The sequence below is a fragment of the Vombatus ursinus genome, unplaced genomic scaffold (genome assembly GCF_900497805.2).
Source record: "Vombatus ursinus unplaced genomic scaffold, bare-nosed wombat genome assembly UNPS02014794.1, whole genome shotgun sequence".
Classification (NCBI taxonomy): Eukaryota; Metazoa; Chordata; class Mammalia; order Diprotodontia; family Vombatidae; genus Vombatus; species Vombatus ursinus.
The window spans coordinates 1,395,680-1,418,456 of NW_020954572.1; the positions used below are offsets into that span (position 1 = coordinate 1,395,680).

Sequence of the window (22,777 nt, forward strand, 5' to 3'; positions counted from 1 at the left end):
AGAGTATGTACTCGTATGAGAAAATTCAAGAACATAAAGGAAGAAGCCTGATGGAGAGCCCTTAATTCATTATCCCCTGAGGTTAGAAACAAATTATATTACTGAATTCCATTCACCGAGCATTTATTAAGTGCCTTCTATGTGCCAGGCATTGGGGCATATATAAGGCTTTACCAGACTGCCAAAGGGCCAATGAGCCCATGGCACACATTAAAAAAAAAAAAAGATTAAGAAACTCTGACCTACATAGAAGAATTAAATGAGCAGTTTGGAATTTCAAGCTGGCACAGAAATAGGTTATTGTAATGATGGTAACTTCAACCATTTGGAGGTTTGAAACTCTCCCTCCCTCAGCCAAAAGCAGAGGAGATGATGAATTTGTCACTTGCCTCAATGATAATTTCAACCTTCAAAAAGTGAAGGAAGAAACAAAGAGAAGTGCTATTCTGATTCTCGCCACCAAGGAAGAAGTGTCTTTTGAAGTCAAAATGAAAAGATCCTTGGGGGCAAGAGTTCACTCCAGAGAAGGAAATGAAAGTCATACAGTCTGACACACACCCCAGATTTTCAGAGAACCAATTTCGAAGTGCTCAAAGAAAGGCTAGATAAGATCCAAAGGCTTCATATGTTGAAGGGGAGGTCAGCCCAAGAGGGATGTGAGGCTCTGAAGGATGAAATTCTGAAGACTTGAGCAGAAATTATTCCAGTGAGGAGAATAAAACAGAGCTGCCTAGAGAGAACGATGTGGATGCCCAGGGAACCCATCAATATACTCCAATTTTAAAAAGACGTTTCAGAATAGGGAAGCCAGTGCAAATAACCAAGGATGAAACAAACAAGAAGAATGGTTCTGTAAGAATTAAGTAGGGAATTCTAAAGCAATGTTGAATGAGATGAGATCTGATGATCAACACTGAAGACAAAGGTTTGGGAGTATGGAGTGTCTTAAAGCTATAGTAAGAGAAGGGTCAAATGAGGTGTGAGATTATTACATCCAATGGATAGAATGATGTTGGTGGGTAATAATGGAAGGCTGAACCACTCTACTCTTAGTTTGCTTTTTTTTTTTCTTTTTTCAAAGAGAATGAGCTTTGCACTTAGAAGTATACAACAACAAATTCATAGTAGGGATTATAACCCAAGATAAGTGAGGGGATGACCAGGCAATATCTAGCCACCCACAACTGATTCAAGTGACCAGACGGATAAGCTATATCAATCAGTCAAAATTTATTAAGTGCCCTAGATTACTAAAAAGAACTGGTAGCTGTAATTGTTAACTGCTACCGATGGTCTTTGAAAAGGCTCAAAGAAAGAGAAAGTTACCACAGGATTGGAAAAAGCCAAATGTCCTAGTTTTTAAAATAGGGAAGAAGGTGGCGCCTGGAAACTATTGGCCAGTGAGCTTTATTTCTATTCCTGGCAAAATTCTACAACATATTATTGAGGGGATAATTTTAAAGCATTTGGAAAGGGAAGCCGGGATCACGTGATTTCATCAAGAACTGGTCATACGACCCTGGGCAACTCACTTAACCCTGATTGCCTTGAACCCCCCGCACCCCCCCAAAAAAACCTGGTCATACTAAATTAACCTCATTTCCTTTTTTGACGTTGTGTCTAGACCAAGGGAAGTCAGTGGATATAATATACCTAGTTTTCACCTAAGCACTTAATGTTCATCATTAATGCGTGTGGGTAAGATGGAGAGATATGAACTAGATGATGTTAAAATTAAGTGGATTTGGAAATGGTTGAATCCTATACTTACTGTCTCACCCTGTGTGCTTCATTTAATTCTTTCTTCTTTCTGGGTATTTGTAATATAATCCAGTTCCTGGCACAGAAAGTAGTTAATTAATGGGTCTCTGTCAACTTGGGGAGAGGTCTCTAGTGGAGTGGCCTGGAGTCTGGGGGCTCTTAATCCCAGAATGTTTACCATTTTTTATTAAATGATTTAGATTAGGGCACAGATAGCATGCTTTTAAAATTTGCAGGTGATACCAAGTTTGTAGAGGTATCTAACATGTCAGATGGCAAAGTCCAGATCTGAAAAGATTTTATCAGGTCAGAATGGTGGGCCAATTCAGATGAAATGATATTTCATAGGAATAAATGTAAAGTTCTGCATCTGGTTCCAAAAAACTTTACAAAGACAAGGGAGATGTGATTAGATCAGGATTTCTGTGGAAAAGATAGAGGTGTTAGTGCCTATACATTCAATATGAGCCAGCAATTTGATAGGACCAAAATAGCCAATACTCTCCCCCAGGCAGTATTGAGAGAGCACAGTGTCCAAAATAAAGAATATAATAGTACAGCTGTACTTTTGCCTTTGAATTACTGCATTCAGTTGTTGGCATTATCCCATTTTAAGAAAGATATAGAAAAGCTGAAATATGTCCTTTAGAGAGTAATGAGGATGGTGACATGACTGAAGACTGTGCTATAAAGGTATTGGTAAGGGAACTGGGAATGTTTATCCTGGAGAAGAGATGACATTGCTATCATGTTTGCCTGGAGTTTATGAGCTCCCTTCAAGTATTTGAAGGGCTGTCATAGGCAGCTTGGAAGTACAGGGGCTGGAATCAGGCCTGGAGTCAGGCCTGGAGTCAGGAAGAGTTGAGTTCAAATTCAGCCTCAGACATTTACTAGCTATGTAAACCTGGGCATGTCACTTAACCTCACTTAGTTTCCTCATTTGCAAAATGGGAATAATATTAGTGCCTATCTGCCATGGTTGTAGTGAGGATCAAATGAGATAATAATTGTAATGATAGCATAGTACCTGGTACATAATAAGTGCTATATAAATATTAGCTATTATTATCAATATTATGAAATACAACAAGTATTTATTGAGTACCTACTATGGCCCAGGCACATTGCTGTAACCTGGGGATTACAAAGACAAAAACAAAACATTCCTACAGTCAAAGAGATTCTGTTCAGTGGAGGGTGGGAGGGTGGGAACAGGAAGAAGAAGGGGTTAGCAATGTGGACACAGAAAATAAATACAAAATATACATAAGCTAAGAAGAGTTGGGCTTGCCCTTCTTGGCCTCAGGATGAGGAACTAGCAGCAAATGGCTGGAAATTGCAGACAGGCAGATACTGGCAGATTTAGGCATGATTTAAGAAAAAACTTCCTAACGGAGCTGTCCAAAAGTGAAATGGGGCCTGATGGTGGACATTGTGACTTCCATCTAAATGGAAGTCTTCACTCAGAGACTAGATAATTAATTAATTAATATTGGTAGTTAATTAATTATTGTAATTAATATTGTAGAAAGAATTCTGTCGGGTGCAGGCTGGACTACATTAATATTATTGGCTGGATTATATAACCTCTCATGACCCTTCTATAATTCATACTCACAAGAATAATATGATATAATATAATATTAATAATACTTTGCCTCTGTATAAGTCTTCATAATGTATAAAGCACTTTCATCAGAACAACCCTTGGAAGTAAGTAGCACTTGTATCATTACTCCCATTTTCAAATGAAGAAAGTAAGGGTGAGAGAGGCTTGTCTGCCTGTGGTTACACAGTAAGTGGCAGAGCCAGTATTAGAACCCAAAATCTCAGCTCCCCCCAAAAAAAATTAGTCCAGAGCCCACTCAATGTGCCCTTATCTCAGCTGCACTCAGTTCATGGTACTTTTGTGAGATTCATTTTTCAAATTCACAGCTTCAAGCCCCCACCAACATATCTGTTTATACAAGACCAACCTAGAAGGCGAAAGAAGTGAAAGAAAAAGGCAATTAATGAAACAGAATAAAAAGGTATATAACTAGGAGTTGAATCAGGTATTAAATACTCATGGCCTGTATCCAAATGGCTGCCACCCCCAGTACACCTCCTGGGAGTACTAGACAACTCCCATTAAATCCCTCTGTCTCCCTAACACAGCCAAAGGGAGACATGTCAGTTTACTTACAGAAAGGTACTAAAGAAATTCTCTACAGTGCCAAACTTGGGAAAGCTGGCCCCTTGGCAAAGCAACTGAAAAGCCTTGTAGAAATTACTGTTGACTCCTGCAGCGGGAACAATCTTGTTTGTGCTGATACTTCTCAGTGTCAGTCCCCCCTAACATTGTGTCCATTTCTGCCAACCATGCTAACCTGAGCATGGTCTAGGTATGGCTTCCACTTTTTCTCCCCTCTCTCTCTCATCTTTTCCTGTGCCAGCTAACCTTTTAAGATTACCCAGCCATCTCTACTGCATATACTGGAAGCCCAGCTTCCCAGTCAAACTGCATCCTGAATGACAGAACACTGTGGAGTCCGTATTCAAGAGACGCAATCAAAAGAGAGGACACATCCCCTCTAAAAACAAATGTTTAGCAGTTGTTGAAATTGAATACATAGAGCAGAAAGGGGCCCATTAGCTAAAGCATCAAGAATGCAATTCAACCAAAAAAATGTTAAATTCCTAGTAAAAACCAAGAAGAGACAAATGTACGTTCTACTAAGGGGCAGGTGACATTACGTAGGTAAGTAATATACAAAGCAAGGAGTTACAGTGAGCAAAAAAGAGATATAGATAGGAAAATTTGAGAAGCAAAGAGTACTTTCAGCTCAAGAGTTCAGAGAAGAACTGAAAATGCCCATTGCAGCTAGGAGATTATCTTCAGAGAGTCTTTTTTTTTTTTTAAAGGCAGTTGTGGTTAAGTGACTTGCCCGGGGTCACAGAGCTAGTAAGTGTCAAATGTTTGGTGTGAGGCTGGATTTGAACTCAGATCCTCCTGACTTTAGGGCCAGTGCTCTATCCACTGCACTACCTAGCTGCCCCAAAAAGTCTTTAAAGATATTGGAATGTAGTTTGTAAAATAAGCAGTTTATTCTCAGAGTTGATTTTTGTTTCTTGCCTTTTGAGACATAGGCACTGGTCACAGAAGAGGCTTTTGATTACTGCTTACCTGTTTACAAGAGAAAATACTTGAAGAGAACTCCCCATTTTCTATTTTTATTTTGTCATAGAATCATAGATTAAAAGCTGGATGGGACCTTTAAGGTCATCATATCCAATCTTCTCATTTTACGGATGAGGAAACCAAGGGCTAGCTTGGTTAAGTGGCATGCCTAGGGTTACATGACTAGTAGGTGTCTGAGCCAGGAGTTGAGCCCAGGTCTCCTTGACTCTCATGTTGAGAGAAAGGATTATTTCTCTCCTATATTAATAACAAATTATTGAATTAGAACTAAGGCTTTCCCCCTTTTCCACTTCCTCATTCAGAAATTAAACCCTGTAGGTTACTTGGGCAGCCTTTGAAATGCAGGGCTGATAATGAGAGAGAAAAAACTCAAATCCATGCACAAGGTAAAGAAATTTTAGTTTGGGTAAATTGATGGATTTTGGCCCATTGTGCTTTTACTCGGACAGGTCTGGGAAAAAGTGGATTCACCTTTTTGTCTAGCTTACCCTAGATGGGTGACGTATGAGTCTAGATAATAAATCTCTTTGACGAAAACTGAATGATCAGTGTCATGTCCCCCAGCCCCTCATTAGAATAAGCCTACTTCTCACTATAATGTTCATTCTGTCATTACTTGTTAACCAATCAGGGTTGAGTTCCACCCTCTGGTATACCCCGTTTTCCAAATGCTTTATAAGTATTGAAGGTTTCACAGGTTGGTTGTCAAGAGGACAAATGAGCCTTTTTGCTAACTACTTGCCAGCAGTGGTTGATAAAATTGATTATCATTTACCCAGAAACTGTCTCTTGAAAAATTTTCCTCTCAACAAAGACCAGTATTGGCTGTATCCACTACACCATGTTGCCTCTATCATGAAATAGCTTGGCCAAAGACCATGCCAGTAAGTGTCATAGGAGAGCTCAGCACAAGGTTCAATATATTGCCTAGGTCAAGTGCCAAACAAATGAGATCAGGGAATCAGATGTTCTCTAGGGAGGTGACAGGGAAGAAATGAAAAGTCATTTTTCATGCTGGTGTCTTTTCAGGGAAAAAAAATCAATTGGGTGAAATAATTCAGCTAGAGGAGATACTGTCCTTAATTTAACTCCCTTATTTGAAAGCTTTTTAGCTATGAAAGCAAGACCTGGGAAAATGGAAGGTGATGGAAACAATTAACAGCAAATCCCCTTTGCACTTAAAGAAAATTCTCCTCTGGAAGGTTTAAAGAGCTCCATCAACGTTATTGTAATGATGCTACAAGGCTCTTGAGTGGTATTATATCTGTGCAATAGATTAAGATCCTCTGGCTTCCAGAGGTTAAGTAATTAGGCCAATATTCACCCAGATCATTAGCAGAACTGGGAGAGCCTTGTGATAGAACACAGTCTAACTCAGATTCCTTCTTGTGTGTTTGTTACAACAAATTCCCCTCCTCATCCCGTCCTTACTCCATCTCTATAGTTCCTTCACTTTACCGCAGTCATCGAGTGAGTTAAAGACCGTTTCCAAATCATGGAATTAATGGCTAGATGGTAGTTGGCATTTAGATTTTTGTTAATCAATTAAGAGCAGATGGTTTAGAGAATGAGGTTATTTACATCTTCTTCACTTCACAGATGAAAATCCTGATTACAAAGGTGGCTGGAATTCATTGATTAGATGAGAAAAATTAGGGAGGCCCATGAGATTAATAGCAGGGAATTACTTAAGTGAGGTGCTGTAACTTGGGAAAACAATAACATTCTATGGGTTCCTTATTTTTGTTTTCACAAAAACAATCAAATGAGAGATTTTCTTCTTTGCTCACCCCTCCTCAAGTATATAGATTAGTCAGTTAACATTTGCCTACTCTATGCCAGGTGCTGTGCTAGGCACTTTACAAATATTACTTCATTTGTGATCCTGGGCGGTAGGTGCTATTAGTAGTTAAACTAGGTTGCACAGTGGATAGAGCACTGGGTTTGGAATCAGGAAGACTCATCTTCATGAGTTCAGATATGGCCTCAGACATTTACTAGCTGTGTGACCATGGGCAATTCATTTCACCTTGCTTGCCTCAGTTTCTTCATCTGTAAAATGACCTGGAGAAGAACATAGCAAACCATTCCAGTGTCTTTGCTATGAAAACCTCAAAATGGGGTCATAAAGAGTCAGACACAACTGAAACAACTGAACAACAAAAGGTGCTATTGCTATCCCTGTTTTTTTAGTTGAGAAAACTGAGGCAAATAGAGGTTAAAGTGACTTGCCCAAGGTCACACAGCTAGTAACCATCTGCAACAGTATTTGAACTAGGGTTTTCCTGACTCCAAACCTAGTGCTCTATTCACTGCACCACCTAGCTGCCTCTGGGGAAGGTACTAGTATTAAGGGGGATGAAGAAAGTCTTCTTGAAGAAAGTGTAATTTGAGTTGGAACCTGAAGAAAGCCAGGAAGTGGAGATGAGGAGGGAACGAATTCCAGGCCTAGGGGAGAGCCAGTGAAACTGCCCACTGTCTGCAGGTGTTTGAGGAACAGCAAAGTGACTGGTGGCAAATGATACTAGAGATGTGGAGATAAGCAATGTGTAAGACTGGAAAGGGAGAAAAGGGACGGGTTATGGAAAGACTTAAAAGCCAAATAGGATCTTATATTTGATCCTGAAGGTAACAGGGAGCCACTGGATTTCATTGAATAGTGAGAACGTAAGACTTACACTTTGGGAAGATCACTTTGACAGCTTGAGTGGAATACAGAATGGTGGAGGGAGAACACGAGACAGGGAGACAAACCAGTAGTTACTGCAGTAGTCGAGGCATGAGGTGTGATGAGGGCCTGCACCAAGGTACAGTGATGACAAGAAATGGAGAAACCAAAAAGGCATTGGTGATTGCAGTAGAATTATTAGATCACAGACGTAGGGTTAGAAGAGGCCTCAGAAGACATCTAATCCAACCCCTTCATGGTGTTGAGTCACATGGAGATTAAGTGACTCGTCTAAGGTCACAGAGGCAGTTAAGTGGCAGAAGGGGCCTTTGAACCCAGGTCCCCAAACTCCAAGTCCACGTATTTTCCAGTGTCCCTCATCTCTAAGGTATCTTTCAGCTTCGTGAGTCTAAATCCATGAAGCCTTTGTACTCCACTAACTTAAGAAGCCTAGATGTGATGGCTTCTCCTAAGGTTGGAGTATTTTAAATGCCAAGTCGCAGGCATGCTGTAACGTAACATCAAAAGGATTTGAGACAATAAACACAACACTGAGACACCAAAGGGCAGCTAGCTGGCACAGTGGATAGAGTGCTGGGCCTGGAATCAGGAAGACTCATCTTCCTGAGTCCAAATCTAGCCTCAGAAACTTACTAGGTATGTGGCGCTGGGCAAGTCACTTCACCCTGTTTGCCTTAGTTTCCTCATCTGTAAAATGAGCTGGGGAAGGAAATGGCAGACCACTCTAATATCTTTGCCAAGAAAACACCAAATGGGGACACAAGGTTGAATACGACCGAAACAAGTGAACTTCAAACAAGAAGACACCTGATGATAGTTAAAAATGATTTCTCTTGTTAATTTGTTTTGGAGACTCAGAGCTCCACCCTGTTCAGAGTTCTTCAGAAGGACACCTCTGATAATGAGATTGCATTAAATCTTCTTATTTTGGTCAGACTCAAACCCAGGTCTGAATTGATTTTATCCTACTCAGGTTTGGGTGGAGACAGACTTCCAAGACTGGGGGTGGCATTTCCTTTGATGGCAGGCAATATTACCCCTGTGGACTGTGATCTAAAGCAGGTACTCAAGACTTCATTTTAACTTTTAACTTCATTTTAATATGACCTACCTCCTAGTATGTCAACCAATCACGGTTGATTGGCATCCACTTGGGAACACCTGCACTTCAAAGGGCATATAATGCTGTACCCCAAAATCCCAAACCAAGCCAGTTCTGAACTGGTCCCCTTAGGAGCCCAGTTTTGTACTGAACTCCCATGCAATGCATGTCAAGCCACTTTGAGAAATTAAATGGTAGACACGTACCTCAATTTCATTTGTCTCTTTCTTACGGCACTCTGTTTCACATTGGAGTTTGTGAGGTTCATGGGGTAGGGGTTCACGTGGTACAATAGAAAGAAGCTCTGGCTTTGGAAAAAGAGGACATGGGCTTGAATTCTACCTCTGACGCTTTTTAACTGTGTGATCTGGGGCAACCTACTTAACCTTCGTGTGTAAGAAATTCCTCTATAACAAATGAATTTAGATAAACTGGCCCCTCCAATTCTAGATCTATAACCTAAGGTGTATTTAAGAGGGGGAAAATTTAGAGTAAAGAGGATAGGAAAGAAGAGAGGATCTAAAATTGTAGCATTCACCAGCCACTGAGGGACCCTGGAGATCTAGCCCAAGTCTTCTATTTGATAAATAAGGTCACAGAGCCAATAATGGTAGAACCAGGAGTAGGTAGCAGTCAGGTCTCCTGAACCTTAGTCTTTCAGGTATCTCATACTGCCTCTTTTTATTCAAAGAATCACAGAGCTGAAAGGGACTTTCCGAATCTCAGTTCCCACCCGTGCTTGACTGAGGTGACACTGTCGCCCCACTGTTCCTCCCAGCCTCTGCTTTGAAACCTCCATGAGGGGCAACCTCCTCCCCTTCTCCAAAGCAGTCCATTCTACTCTAATTATGATAAAGGCATTTTTTCCTTACATCAAGTCTAAATATGCTTTCTCTCAGCAACATTCATCCATTGCTCCTGCTTCTGCCATCGAATCCTTCTTCTACGTGGCAGTCCTTTACGTAGTGGAGGCTAGAATCATTCCTGTTCTGAGTCTTCTCTTCTCTACACTAAATAACCCCACTCTTTTTTTTTTTCACCTGAACTCTGTATCATATCATCTCTCACCATCTTGGTCACCATTTTCCGGACATGCTCCAGCTTATCGATGTTTTTCATAAAATGTGGCTCCAGGCACTAAATTCAGCACTTAAGGTGTGGTCTGACTAGAGCAAAGCACAGTGACACCGTCCCCTAAAACACAGATCTAACCTTGTCACTCCCCTGCTTAAAAATCTTCAACACCCCTCCCTGTTGTCTCTAAAATACAAACTCTCCAGTCCGGCATTTAAAGCCCTCTATGGCATGACTAGCTTTCCCATCTTATTTCATATGACTCCTCTTTACATAAATTCCATCCCAATCAAAATGGTTTACTAACTGCCCCCAAACCCTCCCCCCAACACACCATTCCATCTGCTGTCTCCTTGGTACTGCACACAAGAAATACATTTCCTTCTTACTTTTAGCAGTGAGTATAGTTGCTATACCCTACACAAGGCTTTTTCTGACCCCAGTTATTAATGTTTTCTCCATCTTGAAATTAATTAGCATTCACTTATCTTGAGAACAAAGAGGATTGTTTTTGTCTTTGAATCTCTAGTATCTAATACAATGCCTTGCACATAGTAGGTGTTTAATATCTATTGAATTGTTCAAATGAATTTTATTGAATACTATGCCTCCTGTATTGAAACCTGGGTATAGCAGTTAACTGTTTCAGTGACTGTGTTACACTGCTGTTTTGTATTGCATTTTTAGCTCCCTAAAACATCTAAATCATTTCATGGAAGTCCTCCGCCACCATTCTCTACTTTTGACATTGATTTTTGAACCTTCTTGGTCAAATTTACATTTAAACCTATTCAACTTCCACTTATCTAATTTGGCCCCTTGTTCTGACTTGTATTCTGACTTTCACTGTGTATTTGTCATTCCTCCCCAGTGTGTTCCATCTGCAAACCTGACACATATATCGTCTCTGATATCATACAGTGTTGAACAGTACAGGGCTGAGGACAGCTCTCTAGGCCACTCTATTAGAGGCTCCCTTCAAGTTGGCATTGACCAATCAATTACTATTCTTTGCATATAGTCATCCATCCAGTTCCTAAAGTCAACTAATTGCATCAGCTAGCCCACAAGTGTCCATCTTGTCCACAAGAGTATCAGAAGAAAGCTTGCCAGATGCTTTGTCAAAATCTAGGTAAGCGATGTCTACAGAAAATCTCCTGATGGGACAGGCTAGGAACCTTGTCAATAAAGGAAACACAACTGACCTTCAATGACTTCCACTTAATGAAGCTATGCTGGATCCTAGTAAGCACTGGTTCCCTTTCTCATTACTCACAGGTCATTTCCTTAAGAATGTGTCCTAGAATTTTTCCCTGTGTTTGCCAAACCTACCCTCTGTCCTTTTTGTTTGTTTGTTTGTTTTTAGAGGGAGGGGAATTGGGGAAACTGCTATCTAGCAACTCCTTCCCACTTCCAAGATTAAAGATCAAAGGTTACATCTAACTCAATTTTCAATATTCTGAGATACAGTTCATCTGGGTCTGATAAGTTGAACTCCCAGAGAAAGGAAGGAAATATAGGCACTCTCTTACCATCTCCAAAGTGCAGTGGATAGAGTACTAGTGTTGGAGTTTAATTCAAACACTAGCTGTGTGACACTGAGCAAGTCACTTAATCTCATTTGTAAAAAATAGGGATAATAATAGCATCTCCTTCTAGGGCGGTTAAGATAAAACGAGATAATATTTGTGGAGTATTTTGTGAAGCTTTATTTTTTTTTAACCACGTAAAAAGATCCACATCAGCTCTTGAACTGAGTCAGTTTCTTTTTGTCATCTAGCTCTGTCTATCAAAGATGTAATCTCACCAGGAATGTTTATGAAGCATATCACAGGAAACCTTTTAACACTGGGAAGCCTTTTGAATCATATCTTAGGTTTAGTATTTTATGAATGTAACTAGATAACCTCCTGGGGTTATATAACAATCCAGCCTTGGAGAGATACTCAGCTTGGTTACCACTGGCTTGAGGCAAGCGTTTGCCTCTAATTTAGTAAAGTAACTGACTAAAAGCCCAGCAGATTAAAAAGAGTACTAAAATAGACAAAGCATGAGTCCAATTGACTTTCAGCTTCCATCAGCTTCAGTTTTTCCTTCATCACAGAGATATTTAATCTATTCTTTTGGGGTTTTTCTAGACCCACAGATTCAGAAGAATCAGGGACATATTTGGTAACCATTGTTTTGTGTGTCTGGCATGTAGTATGCTCTTATTGATTATGGATAAGATTTGTTCTAATGAAGTGAATAGTAAAACACATTGCTGCAAGATGAAACCTTTCAATTCAGTAAAATTCAACACATTAATCACCTACTATATAATAAAAATCCTGTGTAGCATTTGGGGATACAAAGATGTGTCTCATGTGGTCCTTACCCTGAGGCAACTTACAGGGAAAATGAGAAATGAAGATAATCATTAAAATTAAAATTAAAATATGATCATTGTCCAAAGAAAAAAACAAGTAAAATACTATGATGGATTCAAGGAGAGAGAGATCATTTCTAACTCAGAAGGGAGATCAAGGATAGCTTCATGGAGAAGGCAACACTGGAGTTAAGACTGGAAGGAAAGACAGGACTTCTATTATAGACTATCATATTCTCCCATGGAGAATATTCTCCAATAGATTCAGATAAAAAAATTGGAAGGGAACAACTCTGATGTTTCACCTCACACCCATCAAATTGTCAAAGATGACAAAAGATGAGAATAATCAATGTTAGAGAGAGCACAGAAAGATAGGCATACTAATGAGTTGTTAGTAGAGCTGCAAATTGATCCAGGTATTCTAGAAAACAATTTGGAATTATACCAAGAAAGGGACTAAAATTTCTATGTCCTTTGATTTAGAGATTGCACTGTTAAGCACCTCTTCCAGAGAGGTCAATGACAAAAATAAAAGACAAATACACCAAACATTCCTCATGTGTATGTGTGTATGTATGTATATGCAAATACATATAAGTATATATACATACATATACACGTATACATACACACACACATATACACAGACAGAGGAAGGAAGGAAAGGCTAAATAAATACCTGAATGCAATGGAATATTGCTGTGTTATAAGAAGCAATGAATAAGAGGCAGCTAGGTGGTGCAGTGGATAGAGCTCTGACCTTGGAACCTGAGTTCAAATCTGGCCTTGGATACTTGATACTTACTAGCTGTGTGACCCTGGACAAGTCACTTAACCTAGATTGCCTCACCAAAAAAAAGGGAAAAAAAATTGCAAAAAAAAAAAAAAAGCAATGAATAAGATGAATACAGAGAAGCATGGGAAGACTTATATGAACTGATGCAAAATGAAGTAAACAGAACTATATTATACGCAATTACTTCAACAATGCAAATGGAAAGAATGATAACAAAACTATTAAAGCACAAAGCTATGAAATTATAATGAGCAAGCTTCCCTGCAAAGAATATATAAAAGGTACCTTCCTCCTTCTTTGCAGGAGGAATGGGAGGTTAAAGGTAGAAAACAGTATAGATAATGTCAGGTATTTTTGATGTGCTGGCTAGATTTGCTGAACTACTTTTTTCCCTTTTTATTCTTTGTTCTAAGGGACTATCCTCTAGGAAAAGGAAAATGTGGGTGATATAAAAACAAAATATATTGATAAAACATGTTTTCTGAAATTGGATTAGCATTGAGTTCATAATAGGTAGGTCTTTAAAATATCAGATATTTGTCCTCCAAGAATAAATCTAATTAGGTTTAACTCTGTAGAATTCTATTTGGTAGCATCTGAAGTTGAGATTGGAGTGGCCTGAAGATGTCAGTGCTTAAGAATTAGAATGGTTGAAGTTGAGAATGAGAGTGAATTATTCATAACTGGGGCTTCAAGTGGAGGCTTGGTGAACACTTCTCAAGAGTGTTATAGAAGGGATTCTTGTTCAAGAAACTGGAGAAGGAAGGGACTGCAGCTGGAAAGACCAATCAATATACTGCTTTAATAGTCCAGGGGCAGAGGTTATGAGATACTAAACTAGGATGGAGGCTATGTGAGTGGAGAAGATGGAATGGATGTGAGTAATATTATGGAGGTGGGATCAACAGGACTTGGCAACTGAATGGATATGGGGCTGAGAGAGAGGGAGGAGTCAACTGTAACTCCATTGTTGTAAACATGGATGCCTGGAGGATTGTAGTACTTTTAATACAAGTTTGGAGAAGTGATGGGTTCTGGGGGTTGGGGAATGTAATGATTTCCATCTTGGACATATTGACTTGGAGTTCTTTATGAGATAACTGGATGGAAATAATAGCTTCAGACCTGAAAAAAACTTTAGTTTTTTTCCTAGTCCGACTATTATTTTATAAATAAGGACAGTGAGTCCCAGAGAGTTTCAGTAATGACCAAAGGGAATTGACAATAAGGATATCACATACAAAAGACAGATTAGGACTGGATATATGAATTTGGGAGTTATCTTCATTAAGGAGCTACAGTCATAATTAAACCCATGAAAGTAGATCAGATCACAAAGGGATAAAATATGTGGCAGAAAGAGTAGAAAACAGTCTTAAAGAACATCCACACTTAGTAGGCAGGAGTAGGTTGATCCAGCAAAGGAAATTAGGAAGAAATGGTCAAATAGGTAGGAGAGAGTAGTATCATGGTAGTTAAGAGATAAGAAATTAGGGAAAAAGGTACCTAAGTATCAAGAACTACAGAAAAGGCAAGTAGAATAAGAACAGAGACCTAAAATTACCCATCTTTTCAGTACACAGTATACATAAGTGTCATAAAAAACAACTACTTTGTGCCAATATCCTGTGACCCCCTCAACTATTTTATATATCTAAGTCTATACTTAGCACAGTACTTGTCACATAGGAAACACGTAACATATGTGTATCAACTTCACTGTTTTTCCCACATATTCCCTCTCCTGACTCCATGCATTTGCAATGGCAGTCCTACATGCCTAGAATCTCCCTCTTTATCTCTGAAGGTGAAGAGGGAGCTTATTAGCTTCCTTATTGACTTCCTTCAAGATTCAGCTGAAATCCCACCTCTGAAATTCTTTCCCACCTTCTTCTCTCACCCCACAATTCCCTCCAGTACCTTCTCTCTGAGGTTACCATTCATCTACACTGTATTTATCTTGTATATACAGTCAACAAACATTTACTAAGCACACCTACTCAGTGCCAAGGGCAGCTAGGTGGTGCAGTAGATAGAGCGCAAGGCCTGGAGTCAGGAAGATTCATGTTCCTGAGTTCAAATCCAGCCTCAGATACTTACTAGACATGTAGCCCTGGGCAAATCACTTAACCATGTCCTCATCTGTAAAATGAGCTGGAAAAGGAAATGGCAAACCACTCCAGTATTTTTCCAAGAAAAACCCAAATGGGGTCAGGAAGTCAGACGTGACTGAAAAATGACTCAACTATGTGCCAGGTGCAGTGTTAATTGCAAATACATGGTTATTTTCATGTTGTCTCCCTGATCAGAATTTGAGCTTCTTGAGAGTAAGGACCATAGTTTGATGCACCAGGATGGGCACTTAGTAAGTACTTAATAAACACTTGTTAACTAACCTAAGCAAATTCCTAGTAGAAACTTTTGTTCTAAATAAACTTAGGAGTTTTCTGACTATGAATCAGTACTTCACCAAGAAATTTGTCAGCAGAAATTTTTGTTGTAAGGATATCCACTGTGTGACCCAATTGTTTGTGTACCATGGGGACAAATTCTTATTTTATCAGCAATCACTACAAGTGTTCTCCTTGTTTATGCTTAGCAACCACTGCTGATTAAATTAGTTGGTTTTGTGGAAATTAACCTCTTTTCTAGTCTGATCATCATTAATTGAGAGTGACCTCATGAGACATAAGACTCATAAATGACTCATAAGAAGTGTTGTAATTATGGTCTTGTGCTTAGCAGAAGTGACACAAAGGTAAAGGACTGGTACAATATGAAAGCTTCATCAGTGACCTGATGAGAATACGACAATGGGTTCATTAAAATCAACACCATTAGCCTCATGGGTGTTATTCTCTTCTCTTGTCGGATATTTGTGAAGCCAGGAAAACTCAGAACAGACTTTCAACCATATAGATTGTCCAATTGCCTGGGAGTGTGGCATATAGAAATGAATGGCTCTACTATATTCTTCATGATTCCAGAAAAAGTTAAATACTTTGGTTTCCATTATAAAACCCGTGGAGTTTTAATTGTTTATTTCAATTCAACAGACGCTTGCTGAGTACCCACTTTGTACTAGTCTTGGTCATGTGCTTGGATAGATGCCAAGAAAGGGACTCTGCTCCCCAAGGACTTTGCAGTATACTAGGAGATATACATAGTTAAACCATTAAAATACATACATAGCTAATTGTAATACAGAATGGAACACAAGTAGTGAATAAGGGAATTGCAAATGAGGAAATCTGAAGGAAGAAAGATCATGTCCAATTTGAGCTTTGTGGAGGGGGTTAGAGAACAGGATGATCTTGGAAGTCTTCATGGAGGAAGTGTCATTTTGACTGGACCTTGAACAGTCAGTAGAATTTCAAAAGGCAGAGAAAATGGTGTGAACAAAAGCACTGCACTAACTAGGAAGGTCTATGATGTGGTCGTGGTATGGTGAGTAGTCCTGTTTGACTGAGATAGTCATTATGAGGTTATTTAACCAGATCCCTTCCAACTAGAATATTTCATTATCAAATTATTACATTTATAAATACTAATTACAAAATGCATATTTAGTTTTCATATTATCCCATTCCTTTACCTTTTGGTAACTTCTGCTAAGTACATGACTAGAATTACAAGACTTAAGAGTGGAGACTGTAATTAAAAGCAAAACTATCCAGCCACCATTGTGGTCCTTATAAATTCACAGCACAGTGAATAGAGTGCCAGGCCTGGAGTCAGGAAGACTCATGTTCCTGAGTTGAAATCTGGCCTCAGTCACTTAACCCTATTTTCCTCAGTTTTCTTATCTGTGAAAAGTGCTGGAGAAGGAAATGGCAAGCCACCCCAGTACTTTTTCCAAGAAAACCCCAAATGGGATCATGAAGACTCAGATGCAACTGAAAAACAACTGAACAAGAATAACAAAAAGTCAGTATGCATTTGGCAGGAATCCTTATGAGTGGTTTAATGGCCTCCATTTCTAATATTTGGCACCACTGTATTAGATAATTAAAAAGGTCCCTTCTAGGGGCAGCTAGGTGGCACAATGGATAGAGTGCCAGGCCTGGAGTCAGGAAAACTCATGTTTATGAGTTCAAATCTGGCCTCGCACACTTTCTTGCTCTGTGATCCTGGGCAAGTCATTTTATCCTGTTTGCCTCAGTTTCCTTACCTGTAAAATGAGCTGGAGAAGGAAATGGCAAACCACTCCAGTATCTTTGCCAAGAAAACCCTAAATAGGGTCACAAAGAGTTGGATATGACTGAAAAATGACAAAACAACAATTAGAGTTTGGAATGGGATTCATCCCAAATGGGATCACAAAGAATCAGACACCACTGAAACAACTAAACGAAGGTCCTTTCTAGTTCTAAATCCAATAATCTTGAAATCCCATTTGTTATCACAAGTAACAATCATCCCAGCATGTCTAGAATGCCAACATTCTTCTAAACTATTCATTACATCTTCTGGCCCAGTTTTCTCATTTGTAAAATGAAGGTTTTAGACTACCTGGTTCCTCCTTCCAGCTGTAATATCCAATGAGTCTGAATGATGAGGTCACCATTCAAGGACTATTTTCAAGAACTGAATTAATGAACTGTCTGCCAGCCTCATTAGGGTTTGCTGTTGTTGAGGATAGTTAAAGGGATGGGCTCTTATGCAAGAGTGGAGAGGAAGATTGGTTTAATGAAAAGAGCATTGAACCGAGAGTCAGAAAACCCTCATTTCTAGATCAAGCTCTACAACCAAACTAGTTTTGTGACCTTCTACAAGTGTGAATCACAGAATCATTGGAATAAATAGGATCTTGAATGAGCATTTGGTCCATCCTCAACCCAACTGAAACAGTGTTTTCTTTCAAGCACCTTTCTCAGATGTACACTTTGTCATCATTCTCTTCATCACTGCTCCTTGACCCAGTGGAATGTTTACACCTTAAGGGCTGGTAATTTTTTGGATTCTGTCTTTATATACTTAGCTCTGAGCACAATGGTACATATTAAGTGCTCATAAAAGTTGATTGAAATAACTTTTTTGGGCCTGAGTTTTCTCATATGAAAAGAGAGGTTAAACTAGATTCAACTCAATTCAGTTGGCATTTGTTTAGCGTCCGCCATAAATAAGACATGATAATATACTCAGTGGAGAATTTGGTGGTGAATAAGTTGAAATCTTCCTCACATAACTTTGAACCATTAAGCTGACTTCTGCTCCCTGCAGCCACCCAGAATAAGTCATCTCCTTCAGTAATTTCCCTTCACCTACTAACTAAATATCTATTGGTAAATGATTATCCACACCCAGCAGAAGCTGCTAAGCACCCTGCAGATCTTTCAGTTCTGTCTGATGTCCCTAGGACCTGCCTCCTATTCCCATCCTTGTCCCTTAATCTCTGTGTGAGTTCACCACTAGAGTAAATGAATGAATCAAAATAAATGAATACATGAATAAATGAAAGGCTAGGCTTGTGTCTGTGGGTGAATATGTACGTTGGGATTTATAAACCTTCTTGAACAATATATTTAATAAATCCATGAGATTTTGCATTCTGTATCTCTTGACAGTTTACCCAAGTTTCATCCTTCTCTGGTCTTATGGCATTTTCAAATTTGAGGCAGTGGTGATTTGGCAACACACAACCCCTCTCATCATTTTACCAATCCACCATTCTAGTGCTCACCATTCCTGAGACCAGAAAACAATACAAGCTTGCACAAAACAAGTGCTATACAGTCAATGAATGAATAAAAATCAATCAATCAATGTTGAGTACATGAATAATAGAAGAATGATGAACAAAATGTATTTATCTGGTACATTTAAAAGCTATAGAATAAGTCTTTCTAGCCTATCAAGTCAGTAGTGAGGATGAGTAACTTGCAATCAGCTGAGGACAAGAGAAAAAATCATTAACTTTAGTATAGATATATACCCAACCCCAGATTATCCAAAGTAAAGTAAGGAGGGGTAGTATGGATAATCCTCAAACTTAACTTGGGCAAATTCTTTCAAGAATATTGTCAACATTTTTAAAAACCATAATTACTAACAGGGAACAAAACTGAGAAGTCCTAGTTTCATCTGATTTTAATTATTTTATAGGTTGTACTATCGTCTTAATTGTGTCATATAACATAAATCTTATTCAATAGGTAGTGAGAACTCATTGAAGATCTTGAACAAGAGTTGTTCTAGTCTTAGAAAGTTGCCTGGGACACTGAGAGATTAAATGATTTGTTCATGATGACAGCCATTATGAGACAGAGATAGGACTTACACCCAGGTCTTCTGACTTTGAGACCAGCCCTCTTTCCCCTTTCCCGTGACGCCTCTCCTAAAGTACTTGTAAAGCAACTGTTACTAAGCTGTATACAGAGTAAACCATACACAAACCCAGAGAAAACCTATAGATAATTACGAGTATGGAATACATGCAAATGATGCGAAGTTAATATATAGGGAAGAAAAATGGTTTAATGCAGTGATTTCCAACATTTTGGAGTATTACGAGGACTACTTTTTTTACAATTAAGAAGTTTACAGATTTTCACATGACAACAATTGTACTGTTAATGTTCACTGAATGAGAAATACAGGCTGAGAAAAGGTGATGAAGAATTCTGCAATGTCTTTAAATTAATTTAGGTTAATATTTTAATTAAATTAATTTTAATTTTTAATTAATTTTTTAAAATTAATTTTTAAATTTTATTATAAATTAATTTTTAATTAATATTTACACAGTCAGCATACATTTGAAAAAATAGTAATACACATCTACACACAACATTACTTAGGCTAGAGAAGCTAGATTTGCCTATTGTATGGAGTCATTCTGTGTATTTGGTTGGCATTAATTGAAAATCAACCTGACATTGCATCTTGTGTGTATGGACCTCTTGCAATAATTCTGTAGTCTCCCAGGAATCCTCAGCCCACAGGATGAGGAACCATTGGTTTAATGGGAAATTATATAGACCTTATATAATTAGGAAGCCTGGATTCTAATTTGGGCTCTGTAACTTAGTGTGTCACAAATTTACTTGTGCTTATGGTATATTCACCCCCTTCAGGAGAGTTCTCTTGGTCTGGATATGCTTTCCATTTGTGCTGCTTTTTCCCATTTAGAGATTATAGGGGTCTCAAAAAGTGCCATCTGATATACAGAATCTCAGTTGCTCCCTCAAATTGGTATCACTGTGGAAGGGCACCAGACCATAGAAGCAGTACACAGTCTCTCAAGCATAATGCCTTTGTGGCACACTGCAGCCTGTACCCTCACCTCCACATCACATTAAATGTACTGGTATTCATACTCTTCATCTTTAAATGTCTCATAGAACTTTTCAAGGTTCTCTCTTTTGCATTAATATTATTTCTCACTGTATTGTAGTTATAGATAGATAGTTCAAATCCTGCCCTGATATTTACTAACTTTGTAGTCATAGGCAAGCCACTTAACCTCTCTAAACCTCAGTTTCCTTATCTATAAAATGGCAATAGTAATAATACCTATTGTACTCAAATATTTCTAAAAGTACTTTTTGTAGCCACAAGGATCTGGAAATACTAGGTAGGCTCATTGTTTGGAAAGTGGCTAAATAAATTGTGGTTCCATCACTGCAATGGAATATTACTATTGCCATAAAAATGATGAATATCAAGAATACATAAAAGCATAGGAAGATATATGAACTGATGCAAAATGAAATAAGCAGAACCAGATCAACTGTGTATGTAGTGATTATGATGATGTAAATAGAAAGAGCAAAATGAAACAGATGCTGTATAATTATAATTATTAAGCTTGTCCCAAAAGAAGAAAGAAGATACAGCTCCTCCTCCCTCTTTGAAGAGGGGCATGACCATAGGTATGGAACATTACACATACTATCAGGCTCAATCATCATGTTGGATCACTTTGCTGGATGTTTTTCCCTTCTTTTTTGTTCCTTGAGCTCTGGGGAGGGAAGGTGGCATGAGGATGAAGGCATACATTTGGAAATGAAGGAGTTGTAAAAATAAAAGCTATAAATACAAATTAAGAGATAATGATAGTACCTCCCTCACAGTGTTGTTGTGACACCCCAGTGAGATAATATATGTAAAATATTTTGCAAACTTTAAAGTGTTATAGAAAATGTATGCTATCTTGATTATTATGTAGTTTCATATAATTGTTTGTTGTTATTACTATAAAGTTGTCCATCCCCACCTTTGATGTATAAGCTCCTTGATAGTGAGACATCAGTCATATTTATAAGTATAGACTCAGAACCATGGACAGTGCCTTGCACTTAATAAGCATTTGACAAGTGTGAAGTCGAATTGACTTTAACAGAACTGAATTACTCTGAAAATACTGAGCAAATCTATAGAAAAGCTGAACATTCCAATTGTAGCAGTTGCAAAGCTCATATTACTTTCTCTTGATTTTAGGAACCATGTGATTTAGGGAGCAGTTGGTGGAGCATTCTTTCTCTCACCTCTCAGGTGGAAATGCCTCTTCATGTATGTGCTGGAATAACCAAGGTGCTCCACAGGTTTGAAAGCATGCTGTTTACGCAGGCATCTCTGTATAAAGTATACATCAGTCTCCTGAATGGGAAATTAGACAGAGAGCAGGTACAAGCCTGGTTTAGAGAATCAGGAGATGTTGTTTTTCCTGAGCATCTGAGTGAGTATGACATGAAGTATATTTCCACTTATCCTTTTACTAACCTGTACTATCCATCTCACCATCCCCAAGAGACAAGCCACAAAAGGAATGTATGAACTGTGGCCCATCACATCTATTCAATCATTTTAAAGTGCCTCTTAGCTTCATATTGATATTACAGAGGGGCCAGTCCTCCAAAAGCAGCATGATATCCTGGGCGGGGGGGGGGGGGGGGGGGGAATGAGCCACATAAGTGATTTTGAAGAAAACAAAGAAAAAATTTAAAGTGACATGAGATCATGTAGAGGAAGCATATCGGGAGATGTCGTAATGGAAATACACTGCCAAAAGGCTAGGTTTTATTCCTGGTTCTGCTATAAACTTACAGTACGTATTCATGGGGAAGGCAAGTCTCTTCCCTTCTCCAAGCCTTAATTATTTCCTCTATAAAATTGAGGGAGTTGGACTATATGATTTCTAAGCTTTCCCTCTGTCTCTAGAATATCTAATATCTTAATGTGGAAAAAATATAAAAGGAGGTACAGGAATGGTCCTCCATTCACTCTCTTCTATTTTCATGGGCAAACATGACTTCAGATTTGAATTAAGGGAAAACAGAAACCTCAGGCACTTGTGAGGTAGTTGTAAATCTAACCCTGGCCTTTTGGCAATTTGCTCAGTCTTCCTTGGCTGCACAAAGCTGAGGAGCCAGACCAGACTGCCCATTCCAGATGCGTAGGGAATTTTCCACCATTTAGAATTACCCTCTCAAATTTATGCTGATCTTCTGACAAGTGGCACCACAGCAGAAATCAGCCTGTATCCAACCCTGGCAATAGTGGGGTTTTAGAAGACTGAGTCAAATTTTCAAAGGATCTGAACTGAGGCTTCCTCTTACATGAAAACTAAGAAGGGTAACATTTCAGAATATTTCATTTTTAAGCATCTTGTCTCCAGGGAAGCCACAGAGCTCTCCAGACAACTTGTCCACAGTTTCTTTCCATCCTTTCTACCTCTATGAGGGCATAAAAGACTACTTATTGACTATACTATAAAGGACTAGCTTAGAATACATTAGATTATGCAGTAGAAAGAGGATTGGGAGTCCAAGGGCCTGGTTTTTAATCTTACCCCTACAACT

The 22,777-nt window shown here is 38.8% G+C and overlaps 1 protein-coding gene across 4 annotated transcripts in view; it reads left to right on the forward strand.

Annotated features, from left to right (window-relative positions):
• PRIMA1 (proline rich membrane anchor 1) overlaps positions 1–22,777 on the forward strand; it is a 188,496-nt gene that overhangs the window by 158,577 nt on the left and 7,142 nt on the right. The window contains exon 8 of one of the 4 annotated variants that reach the window (XM_027870061.1): positions 21,417–21,517. The exons of the other annotated variants lie outside the window; for them this stretch is intronic. Coding sequence (XP_027725862.1) covers positions 21,417–21,432 — 16 coding nt within the window. The 3' untranslated portion in view covers positions 21,433–21,517. Of the gene's footprint in view, positions 1–21,416; positions 21,518–22,777 lie in introns of those variants that run through there. 4 annotated transcript variants of the gene reach the window in all.